Consider the following 13,416-nt stretch of genomic DNA (forward strand, 5'->3'; position numbering starts at 1 on the left):
CTTATCCGCAGATCTGTCTGAGCATGGTCCAACATGGGATCTGCACAAGCTTAAGAAATGCAGCAGGGACCCCCCCCCAGTCAGGTTAAATAAACTCCAGATAACAGCGTTCTCCATCATATGTCTTCATTTCACTGGAACTGAAATCTCTCTTGTGGGTTTAATTGATGACGGAACTATTTTGTAGGGCAGCATCAGTCTCTTAATCTTCTCTGGCTGAACAAAATGTTCCCAGGGTAAAATGTTATAAAATGCTTTGTGACAAATGGAGGCTCTTTGCTTTGAACTTTTCTCTCGACATAAAACGGAAATTCCAACAAATGTCATCCTTTGTTGGAATGAATATTTTTACCCGATATAGCATTTGAGAGAAACTTAATGTTATTGCTTTAAGCACTTGGCATTTTTCCCGAGGAGAAGATACTATCTGTCTGTGAACAGTAGGCCGGCCTCGTTCCTAAAGTGGTCAGTGCTCAGCTGAGTGCTGTAAAAAATAGCAGAGGCTGTTCATTCAAGCACATGGGTGGGTAGTTTTCCTGTTGATTCAGGTGCCACACCGGTCAATCTGTATTTACAGAGCTGAGATCTGATGTCTGACTGTGTGCGCGTACATGGTGCACGTTTGATGGGATGAGTTTGGACACCGGATTTTTCATTTCCTCCCCTTTCTATGAAATAAGCAGAATATATGACTCAAAGACTATTTTAATCTGCTCACATACAGTAGCTACAACAAATCCAACAGTCTAACTCGAGTCAAAATACTTGATAATCTTCTCACAGATGCTCGAGGGAGTGAAGTTACACTTGTAGACTCTCCACACTCCAGACACTTCCATAAGTTATATGTGAAAATTAAATCATAAAAAAGAAGCTGTCTCATATCGTTCTCTCTGTGAGAGGATTCAAAAACCTTAACTTTTTTAGAGGGCACCATATACACTCAAATATATCACTTCAAAATAAAAAAAGAATTGTCTCTCAGCTGTATATAATAGAAAATAAATGTCTTAAAAATGTTATAAATTGTAAACAAAATACAACAGTAAATGACTTTAATCTGGACCTTACTGAATCAGGAGTTGTGAATGAAAGTTTGGGCCCGTTAATAGCCCCTGATTTAGAGAAATACACCAAATAGACAGAAACTGAAAAAAGAAAATAAACAGAAATGTAAATTATTTCGTACATGGTTTCTTCTGGTAAAATAAATTTCTACATCGGCAAACATTAACGCCGATGAAAGGCTCTTATCAGCAGACTTATTGACAAACCTCCAAATCGACCGGGCTCTACTTTTCCTTACCTTTGCATCATGGTTTGTACTTTCGACTCCTTCAAATAAGTTCAAGAAAAATATCAGCGCCTTCATTGCTATTCTAGCCTCATATTAGAACACATTAGAAATACCGGCAAAAATCAGCCAAACAGAACGAGCTAATCTCTGTTGATTCTTCACGAACCATATGTTGTGCGAAGCTACATCAATCCTGAGTGATTGGGAGCAGCCACTGTGCGATGAATCCTGAACGCTTCACTCTGCTTTGGTCGCACACAGTCAGACTAAAACTTGCTAAATTAGTCTGTCCGTCCACAAATTAACTCTCAGATGATTAATTGTGTTTTGCTGGTGATTTTTCATCATGGGGGGGGGGGGGGGGGGGGTTGGTAGGGGTCTCACCACATACAGTAAGCGAATGAAAAGGATGCATCTGGAATATAATAGATCACCTGAGAGGATGAGGATATATTTTTCATGCCTTAAGCTGCGGCTTTCTCACGGGGAACCACAACCCGTTAATCTGCATCGGAATTAATACGGTATGGCTAATGACCAGCAGCCGACAAGGCGTACAGTGACGGAGGAAGTGAGCCACCGTTCCTCTGTACGCCAGCGTCGGACTTGTTGTTCCGCCGGCTTCCGACAGCGATGAGACGGCGGGCGAATGGCTCCCAGAGGCGTAAACAGAGCGAGTGTGAAGACAGGCTGTCTGCAGACCCGCTATCGCATCCTCTGTTCCTCTCCAGCACACACTGCAGCACTTGGCGCACAGGCACGCGAAGAAAACTCTTTTTAATCTCTAAAACAGACGAGACCAATCAGCCATATTTTGTATTTTTTGGAACAATTTGGGGACTTCGGAAGAAGGGGAGGTGAGATGGGTCAGGAAACCTGTGCTTTTGGGCTGAGTGTGTAAAATGTGCAGTGTGCAGGGGTGAGAGGCCAGGGGACAGTGCGGGCCCCTGCAGAGCACTGATAAGACCTTGTTTACCTTCCTGTGGATGGTCAGGCCTCAATCTGCAGTCGCGGAAACTCCGGGACAATAGGTGTGTGTATATGCGTGATGTGTGTGTACTGTATGTGGAGTCGAGAGAGAGAGAGAGAGAGAGAGGGGGGGAGAGAAAGTCGAGCCGGGCTTGAAGTTCCCCTTTCCCTCTCAGACATAACTCTGATACGGCCGCTGACCCCTCCCTGCCCCTTCCCCCACCATGACTCCGTCGCCCGACCCTGGACACAAACAGTTTACCCGACCCCGGGGGACCGAGGGAGACAGTTGGTCTTGGCGTTGTCTGCTGTCGGGGTTTCCCCTCCAGTTTTTTTTCCCCCCTACCCTGTCTGTCTCTCTTTGAAACGCAGCCGGTCTCTCCAGCTGCAACGTTCTGCGAGGTTTCGTTTCTTTGCATCGAGCACTCCAGGCGAGTAGCTGATGCTCTTTGCCACAGTGACTGACAATGAGGCAGGACATGAAAGACAGGGCATGAAATCAAGCCTGCCTGCCTGCTCGCCTGAGGTGAGTGGAAAGGCAGCTAGTTATCAGCCCCCAGGTATACCCAATGCCTTGAATCTAAATCAACGTTTAGCTAAGGTCTGACAGAAATGAAAAATTCAAGGGCTCGACGGCGCCTGTCAGTCCCGAGCGTAGCGCAGATTCTTAAAGTTAGGGGAACGGTGTCGGAGACTGGGAAGCAGCTCTTGAGATGTTTAATTTACTGCCAGAGCTGGATGAGTAACATGTGCAGGAGTGTTGATGTCACTATAAAGTCTCAATAAAACAAAAAAACTCCCTGCTCACAATCTCAGCACAAATCTGTTAGTCCAAGAAACTTTTATTTGAATTCATTAACTTTCCAAGTACTTTGACTTTTTTTGAAGATTGTTGTCCTGTAGTCAGGAGGTTTCCTTCTTCCTCTCTGCTTTTAACCTCTGTTATCAGAACTCAGGCACTTATTCTTATTTCTGCCGAAAAATGACCTGCTGACACTTTTTGTCTGAAACAAGAAGTGATGATGACGTACAGTAACTAAATTTGTTTTGCTGTGCGTCAACATGTTCTGCTTCTGCTTTACACTGGACAGCAAGGAGACAAAATGTATTTCCTGGACACATAATGCCAGCACAGCATTGTTACCAAAATACACAAGAGTGATTATCGGTTAAAGGTTCAGTGTGCAGGATTTAGTGGCATCTAGTGGTGAGGTTGCAGATGGAAAGCCTGAAGTTTTGTGCGCCTGTGCTCCCACTAATAGCAGCTGTCAGGGAATTGTAGCTTTTTAGTTCAAACTATTTCGGATAAAGAAAAAGAAGAAGAAATGGAAACACAACAGTGTCTAGGGCCACTTTGATGCCTGATAATGATAAATCACCTGACGTCTCCAGTAAACGCCCAGGCTCAGCTCCTGGTCTCAGTTCAGCTTTGATGCACTGATTCTCTCATGGGCCGTGCCACATGAATTGGATTAGATTGGCATTTTCAATTAATTACATTTTTACTGAGTGTTTTAATTTAAATCTGGAAACAATGGAGATAACAGTTGAGATAACACTTGAATGCACTCAGAGACAGTCCATTACTGGGAGGTCACAGGTCAGGATAGCTGCAGTCTACAAATCTGTCATTTGACTTTTCTGCAAAATGTGTGAATGGTTGAAATTTAAACATCAGTCTTGCAGTCGTTAATTTGTCAGTCTGAGCTTCGTATACTTCTACCACGATGATGTTAGCATTGTAATGAGTAGGTGATTAGCAAGGGAGTGAAATGGGGGATGCAATCCTCTTTTTCACTCTCAAGATACTATCTTTATTTAATGCTCAGGTTTTATTTGTTTTTCTTTTTCCTCAAGACTGCAGAGACCTGTTCTCTCTCTCTCTCTCTCTCTCTCTCTCTCTCTCTCTCTCTCTCAAACCCTCCCTGTTCATGCCGTTAAAACAGTTTTTCTGCACTCAGATAATCTGTTGCTGCAGAATTGCTTTAGTTTGAGGCCTTCTCCTCTCCATGGTCAAGCTGTTCTCGTTCCCGAAACTTCTGCTCCCAGATTTTTGCTTTTGCTTTTGTTTTTTTCTGAAATGACCCTGTCAAAATTCTCCTTCAAACAGATTGCCACACTTGACATTGACCAATGACATGTTCTCTGGCTCATTGTGAGTCCTTTCACATGAAGAAAGAATGTCCTCAATGAAATACCCTGCTCTTGATTAAAGAGATGACAAAAACTCCATGGACAACTAGAATGGCCCTCAGTAGAGCACCTTCCTTTTGCCAAGGCCCAACAGTTCCCTTATCAAACCATTTTTTTAATTTAAATTCACTAGATACAGATTTTTATTTGGATCTGCACCAGAGTGTACACACTCATTAATATCAATCCATTAAATGTGCCTGATTAAAAAAATATAAAGAAAAACAATGATTCTCTTGAAAAAATCATTTTCTCACACTGTTAACTAAAGGGAAAAAAACATTCCTGGAACTGCCTTAAATTTAACTGGGTTCTTCTTGGCCCATGTCCCATCCTTCCAGCAGGTTCTGTGTAAATCTGTCTGGATGATTTTGTGTCTTCTTGCTTCCAAATATACAAACCGACCAATAAACAGACAGAGGTGAAAACAACCTCCCCCGGGAGATAATGAAGTCATGCGATTTCTGTACATCATTAAATATTTCGCTGCATCTGTTTCTATTGCACTTTAAATCCCATTTACCTTTTTATTAATTCTGCTTAAAAAGGTTTGGGGGATTTTAGAAGATTTTCCACTCAGCTTTTTGAAAATGCAACGTCAGCCAGATGAAATGCATCTAATCTGAAGAAAACAGGCCGACAGGCCGATGGAAGGAGAACAAAGTTGGTGTTGAGCCGACCCTGACATGTCCTAAAATGGTCACAGTAGTGGGTTCTGGCTTGATGACACGATGCATAATTGAACAGATGCGGGAAAAGGATGTCTGGGATTTGGTCAAGCCCGTCTGCTATCTTCCTCAGAAATGCCCTGATGGTTCAGGGGAAGCAGGAGCAGACAGACCCTGGACATGTGAAGGCACCAGACGGTGTTTCTCTCTCTTTTTGTTTCTTCTCCTTGTTAATTGTGGCTCCGGGGTGCTGCAGACAGCCAGGAGAACTGCTGAGGGCAATTTTAAAATGCATCAGGTTGTTCATCACGCTCCGACATTGGCACAGTCCACAAATCCCTGCTCTCTCCAATGGCTGCTTCAGTCACAGCAAATTGGCCATTATCGAGTTTGGCTGCAAACTTGCTGGTCTTAATTATAAAAGCAATCAATCATTTCGGTGTAATGTGTTTTGTATGTTTTCAGTTTAATAAAAGTGGCAATTAAGTGTTTTAATTTGACCATATGCTGTTTTTTAATATGGTAAATGGCAGTAGTCTATTGAGCCAATACACATTTATTAATAACCATGACATCTGTATCTGCCGACATTGATTAAGATTAATGGATTAAGATTAAAGGCAAACTTTGAGTTCAAAATCTGATTATACTCACTTTTCATGGATTGAGCCCATTTTCTTTGCTCTGTAATTCCCTAATGGTCTCTATTCTCATACCTAACATCTAAATGGAGATCACCAACATTCATAAACATGTCTTCTCATGGAATGGGAAATGGAGGCGACTGATATAAGTAGATAAAGAGGACAGGGAATGGAACGGTTCTTCTATACCTCATTTACCAGCAAACCGCTTAGAGAGGCCATTGGCATTTCCGGGGTCAAGAGGGCAGAAGGAATGTTCTTCATATCCTATGGTGTCTCGTAAAAAGGGGACTAGTGACGAACGCATGCACGCACACAAACACACACACACACACACACACACACAGTCTTACGCACTCAGTTGTGATTTATGCCAAGACCTCTTGGCAGCAGTAATGGGCCGTTAACTCTGTCACAGCAGAACAGGAGAGAAATAACTTCATGGATGTGGATATTGAGCAACAGACATTAGCACAGAGGGCCAAAATAACAGGAAACCAGCCTTGACCTCCGGGGTGAGAGAGGGAATGAGGCACGGCGAAGGAGCATGGATGGCCCTCCGTCCTGATTCGCTAGAAATCAGGACGAAGCTGAGAGGGATAAGAAACAGATACGACACCCTCCCCCCCCCAACATCCTGTCCCAAATCAGTGCCAAATGTGTCCTTAATTTGATGGTGGAAAAATAAAGGGGGGTACGGTGGCCCTGAAGTGCAAAATACTAATGCGTTCAAAAAAACACAAAAACAAATCACGAAAACACAAACAACGAATGAGGCGATAGAAAAGAAAACACAATATAACAAAACACAACGTTAAAAGGAAGAATATAACGACAAATCCCAAAATACGACAACAATTAGAATTCAGACAACAACAATTTCCAAAACCCAATGGCTTAACCTACTAACTGAAAAAGGAGGTACCCGCAATAAACATGGCTTGTTGCTTATTGGATCGATGTATTGTCCATGTGTTTTGAGATTTGTTGTTGTCTTTCATTGTGAATTGCACCTCAGGGCCACCGTAGTCAGGTGATAACTGGGACAAACCATGAAAAATAAAGAACACATTTTGTAACATGTTCTCACGCCCTCTTCTTTGCTGTTGGTCATTGCATTCATCGCTTTGTATCCCACTTTATCTGTCCACCCCCCCCCCCCCCCCACTGCCAGTGATGACATTGCCTCGACCAAGGTCTTTGATTAGTGCGGCTGCTAAATAGGGCACATCCTGTTGACCTTCCAAACTTTGCAATTTCCTATTAACCCTTCCCTCTCTATTCCTCTTTTCTTCTCACATCCTACTCGCTATACTCCACACCTCCTCCGCTCTCTCTCTCTCTCTCTCTCTCTCTCTCTCTCCCCCTGAGGGATTGATGCCTGCTGGGTAAACAGACCAAATATATCATAAAAGTCAGTGGAGCACTATGTCATGCAGCATTTCCTCACTAAATTAGATGCTTCTGCTATGGTATCACACTTGCTTTGCTCGTATGCCTCACCACTGTTGGGTGTGATTGAGGCATGCATGGTGGATGCTCAGGCGTATATTGCTTGTATTCATCTTGGTGTAGATATGCTTATCTCGTGATTAGGCACAGGACGGAGTGGTCTCGACTGATTCCACGAGGGCCCACTACATCGTGAAGATGGGTTGGCTTAAAGGTTTCTTCCTGAGGATTAAATCAATGTTTGAGAGCATGGCTACACACATACTACGTTTTCAAAAAGTTTTAATTCCCATCCATACTTACATGCCTGAAAATGCATGTTATGTGACTATTGATGTACATTGGGAATATGCGTGCTGGTCGAAAAAAGGAATCGTCGCAGATTTCTTGAATAATAGCTTGTCTCCTACGAATGTTAACATTGTGAAATGCACAACAGCTGTTTGCAGAGACAACATGGTCACCAACACTTTTGTGGTTGATTATCCATGTTGTGTACTACACTGGTAGCTAAGAGTAGTGCTGGTTGTTTTCATCTGGAAGGAGCCTGTCGAATTAGCAAAAGCTATACGTCTTCCCCGAAAATACCCAATAAGCAAGTGTTTGCTGTGTAAAACGGGGCCAGCAGCAATTTCAAACTTCTCAGTTTTAGCCGCTCCAGAGCTCTTCAAATGAAAATGTAGAAGTATGGAATGTTGCCTCCATCCGCCACGGTGGGTACTACAAAGCCCTCGATTCCACAGGACTTTCATAATGGCTCAGTCAGACTCTTTCGTGTTTAATCAGTAAAAGACGGGAGGTGGGCCAGGAAAGAGTTCTCTGATTGAGCTGGAAAAGACATTTGACCCCCTGCATTCTGTCTCCGCTGTTCTTCTCGAGAAAAGAGGAAGCATATTTTGTCCCCCGCCAATAACCTTCGGCAGGTTAAAGTGAGCATGTGCACACGCCTCACACACTCAGGGCAATCCAACACAATAGAACGAACACACACACACACAGACACATATAGCCCAGGTCAAACACCAGGCATTTATACTCAACCTCATCCATGACCGCGCAGCGTCGCCTCGATTAATCCAGCCTCCTGAGTCACAGATCTCCAGGTTAAACTGCAGAGTCGTAGCAGAAAGCGTAGTGAGCGGGCTTGATTGATGACTGCAGCACGGCGTCCTGACACGTCTGATAAACGTGAGCCAGATGATCCGTTTTTTTAAAACAATATAGTCCTACCCACACGTTTAACATCCATCCTCCGAGACCAGGGAACAGCTTTCATGGTGTCTTATAACAAATGTAGCCCCTTTTAGACATGGAATCTGTAATTTTGCTGGGTTCATCTATCTGTGAAAAACGGCTTATTGGCTTTCACGCAAATAAGTCTTAATTCGTAGGCTGTTCGTGTCAAAGTATGGCAGATTGTTGTGGATAATCTGGCACTTTTTACACTGTCGGACTTGATAATACAAGAAGTTCTCCTCAGTTTTAGGGCTGGAGGTGCGAATTGTTATTTACTGCGACTTGAATTTATGCCGCTGACACTGCTTAACCATTTGTACTTTATTTCTTCCAGCCTCGAGTCAGACATGTGATCCGAAAGAGGTTCACGGCAACCCATGGTTCCACATGAGGGAGATGCTAATTGGCTGCTGGACCAGCTTCGTCACAGAGAACAAGACAGAGGTCCACATCCTTCACTTTAGCGCAATGGTAAGCATGTGGCACACAAACCGAGATGCAGAGGAACCAGTGCGAGAAATGTGTGAAACAAGTGAAAAATCTGCTCGACAGTGAAAAACATCTGAGATAATATTCAGATTTAATACAACAGGTGAAAGGAAAATATCCTCAGCTGAGCTCAACAGAGGCATTCTATCATAAAAAAAATCCCATTCTCTATTCATTTTCGGATCATCATCAACTACTATATTTTAACCATCCAAGGTAGAAAGAGCATAAGATGGAACATTGTGAAAAATATAAAATGCTCCTGCAGAAGCCACAAGTCTATATGATATCAACTGTCTTTTAAGAAAATCTTGTTTTATTCTTAATAGCGACCTCTACACAGTCTTGTAGCTTTACTTTTTTTGCCATTTTGTCAGATTTTTCGTTTTGCGGCGAATCAAATGTTTTATGGTCTCGATTCATCTTGTAGCTGCTCGGCCTGGCTCCAGACATAAACTCTTTTTATAAGGATTTTCTGAAACGTCAAGGGAGAAAATAAATGGTCGGCTGTTGCTGTGGAGTAGAGTGGTTGTTCTCCAACCAGAAGGTCGGCAGCTTGAATCCCAGGCCATGTGGAAGTGTCTATTTTGGCAAGGTGGCACTAATGGGCAGTTGCTTTGGATAAAAGCCTCAGCTAAATGACATGAAATGTAAACGTACTTCCTGAGCCAGACACATTCTTAAAGTGGGCAGTCACTGTTACGTAGTAATATAGTTTCTTTGAACATCTTATGTGTGCTAATTAGGGTTGCAAAATTCCGGGAATATTCAAAGTTAGAAACTTTCCATGGGAATTAACGGGAATAAACTGGAAATGTTGTGGGTAATTTATACTAATTGTATTTACCTTGTCATATACAGACATAAATATAAACATTTTGTTTTGTCATAGGCTGATTTTAGCCCTGAGGAAACTTTGGGCACTTGACTATATGCTTCTGCATCTTTGAGTCATTCTTAACATTGGTCTTTGCATAGTATTTGCAAATGTACACAGCCTGTCCTTCTACATTGGATGGGGTGAAATGTCTCCACACATGAGATAGTGCACGTGGCATTGTTCTGTAGAATAAGATGAGAAAAAAGTTTGTAAAAAAACACTAATGCAATGCCAGAGATATAAATAGTTAGCCAAACAATTGGAATCGTCTGTAAACATATTTTACAATTGATGGATAAATGAATGGAAATAGGCTAGAGGAACAGATGAACAATCCTCAATCAGCATGCTAATATATTTTCCACAGTAATATCATCGAAACTTACCTGACTAGTCCTGCACACTACAGCAGGCCTCAATAGCCCTAGCTTCCCATGGTTTCCCCTCTGCAACCCTAGTGCTAATAGATCACAGTCACACCAAACAGAAGGAAGCATTGTATCAAGTCTATGCATTGCACATGTGTTCACCTTGTGTGCACTTTATACCCTTATGTCTATGAAATGCACTTTTGCAAACGTGGGGAAATTGGTCTGTAGCATTATGCCGAGTTTACTTTTACAACAGGAGGCTTTGTCTGTTGGCAAACATAAAAATGTAGCAAACCCAACTGTAGAGGCCGACCTATGCAAAGGAGATGACACATCTCTTTAAAAATGCAGTAGGTGGTTTTTATACCTGTGCAATGTGGTCTACTATCATCAGAGATTGGCAGGATGAGATGTTAGTGTTCACAACTCACATGAAACAGAGAAAGAGGCAAGAGGATAGAATGAAGCAATATTCATCCATCCATCCGTCCATCCGTCCATCCGATCATCTGTCATCGATTATCCTTTGAGGGGGGAAGCTGGACTCAATCCCAGCTGACATTAAGGGATGCACCCCGGAAAGGACACAAATTTTAGGGCCAACATACAGAGACAAACAAAATTCACACTCACACAATCTTCAATCAACTTCACCCCAGTCTCCATGTCTTAGGATAGAAGGAGGAAGCAGGAGTATCCAGAGAAAAGCCAACCAGGGAATACAAGCAAACTCCACACAGAGACGCAATGGCCAAATCACGATTGTTGGTACATTTATCTTTAGTACCTCTGCAAAACAGGTTATGCTTTTATCAGGTTTGTCTGTTTCTTTGTTATTCGGCAGGAGTTCACGAAAACCACTGAACCAGTTTCTGTGAAATTCTGTAGAGGGGTATGTCACAACCCAACAAAGACCCCATTACATTTTGTAGTGGATTCGGGGAATTCCCCCCCCCTTTCTTTAACACGGAAAGACAGGGAGTTAGCCTTTGTGGTGGAGGTGTGCACATTCCAAGCGCCTGTCAAGTTTTACTTACACAGTAAATTGTTGTGCATTTAATCTCCAATCCTGATTCTGAAATAAATATGCTGAAAACATATTTTCCTCCAGGACAAAATGTAACCAGCTAACTATTGCCAGATGCAAGTAATAACAGAAAGATGAGTTATTATTTGTTTACGCTAAAGAGGCTTTTATGTTTGTCCGTGTCTGCTCACCCACACACACACACACACACACACACACACAAACCACTATTGTGTGCCATTATGGTAGATTGTGTAATTGGGCCATTTAGATTTTTTAAGACTTTTAAAGGACTGACACCCAAAAAAAAGCAGCTCCAGAAAACTTTTAATCTATATGTTGTTATTGCTGTGCCAGACTCCATTTCTCACTGTCCAGAGTTGTCGGTCAGCTCACATTAGTCATTTCTTTATCAGTGTTTGTTTGCTTCCCCAGTTTGTTAGGGTTATTTATGCTTTGCCTTCACACAACTTGTGTTAAGCAACTGCAGAATATTTGTCTTTTTATTTATTTTTGCCCCATCCGTCTTTCTTAATCATTGGGCGGCGATTATGAGGAGCGAAGCACTTGTGCTCTAAAGCTAAAGCCCCATCACACCAGCGTAACGCCTGCCAGAATCCATCACCTCTATAAAATTAATAAAATCCTGTCAGGGGTTTTTCTCTGAAGGGAAAACTTCACCGACAAACCAAAGCTGACTTATACCGCATGGATGCCAAATCGCTCATCTGAATTTATCATTTTAAGACGCTAAAGATACATTTTTATGTTCCAGATAAAACTATAACCTGCATCAATCCGGACTGGGGTGAAAAAAATGTCTTCTACCACCTCAAATTAACTATAGCAGCGACTCTGCAACTTGCAGGCCATTGGTTAAAATCGCTGACAGATCATTTGATTATTTGATTATTTGTATTTCTACATAGTGGCGAGCAGACATTCACAGGAGGTATGGGGGCTGAACAATGTCATGGTCGCAACATCTATACAACTACTTTTTCTTTAACAGGTTGTCTACGAAGTTAAAGCACAACATTTATTAAGTTGCTGCAATGCTTTGGATCAATCTGAATTATAGAGCTTTATTTTGAAATGATATGAACTGGGGTCTGAAGGTTGTCTTGATTGCTTAACTGAAAAAATTACACCAGCTCAGTGATTCATATTACTTATATGAATAGTAATAAAACAAATTCAGTTTCATTTTATGAAAAACATTGACTATAAAATCATCATTGCAGATAAACCAGGTACGATGGACACATTGTGAGAGCTGATGATTGTTGTGGTTGCCTCAGAGAACAGGGTCTACTGACAAGTTGCTGAGATCTTAAGTCTTTACTACCATTTAATAGACTGAACTATTACATCATATTTAATGGAGTGGAAATCAGAGGGAAAAACGCTATTTGATGACAAAATAGATTTAAAGCATATTACTAGGGAATTGCTGCTCTCAGTCATCTTATTAAGCCTGAAGCGAAAGAAGCAGGAACATTATGCTGTGTGGGAGATAAATAAATATTTCAGTGCCAGAAAAAGTTTGACAAATAGTTTACGAGAAGAGTCGAGCAAGTTGTCTGACAGAAATAATACAAATTGGTGTGGGGGTTTGGGAGAGTTCATGAAAGGAATTTGACTTTGGAGCTGCGTGATGCGTTGGACATCCCACAGTTAGCATATCCTGTTCTGCTGTGGGATGATGAGTAGACGTTTTATCAAATGAAAGAAGATAGTGGACACGAGATCTCTCAGCACAGAGTCCTTATCTGCTCCGGACTGTTTAGAACAGATTCCTCTTGTAAACACAGAGGTAAGGGGGGGGGGGGGGGACATCTTCATCCCTTGCCAAAGTGCTCAGTCAGATGGGAGGTTTGCTTCCCATGTCCCATTTGTCCTTTAAATTTTCTTATCACACTCTTCCCCCCCTCAACCCTTTGTTTTCACGCTGATTTACAACCTGCCAGTCGACTCCGTTTGAGCATGTGGAGAATTTTAGACGGACATCAAGGGGGCTGCAGGCACAGGCTGGGAGAATTCATAGGGAGGAGCCGCTGGTACACGAGGCCATTGATGTCACACGCTGGCTCCGGGTACGGCCGGGGCTGTTGGCGCGAGGCGGAGACTCCACCAACGGAGCCAATTCAAGTTGAGGGGGAGAGCCAAAGAGAATAACTGGAAACTGCA

The 13,416-nt window shown here is 42.4% G+C and overlaps 1 protein-coding gene across 2 annotated transcripts in view; it reads left to right on the forward strand.

Annotated features, from left to right (window-relative positions):
* Positions 1-13,416, forward strand: part of eng (endoglin) — a 39,910-nt gene that overhangs the window by 8,004 nt on the left and 18,490 nt on the right. For both annotated transcript variants that reach the window (XM_061068948.1, XM_061068949.1), the window contains exon 3: positions 8,794-8,930. In XM_061068948.1, coding sequence (XP_060924931.1) covers positions 8,794-8,930 — 137 coding nt within the window. The remainder of the gene's footprint in view (positions 1-8,793; positions 8,931-13,416) is intronic.

The sequence above is a fragment of the Limanda limanda genome, chromosome 1 (assembly GCF_963576545.1).
Source record: "Limanda limanda chromosome 1, fLimLim1.1, whole genome shotgun sequence".
Lineage (NCBI taxonomy): Eukaryota > Metazoa > Chordata > Actinopteri > Pleuronectiformes > Pleuronectidae > Limanda > Limanda limanda.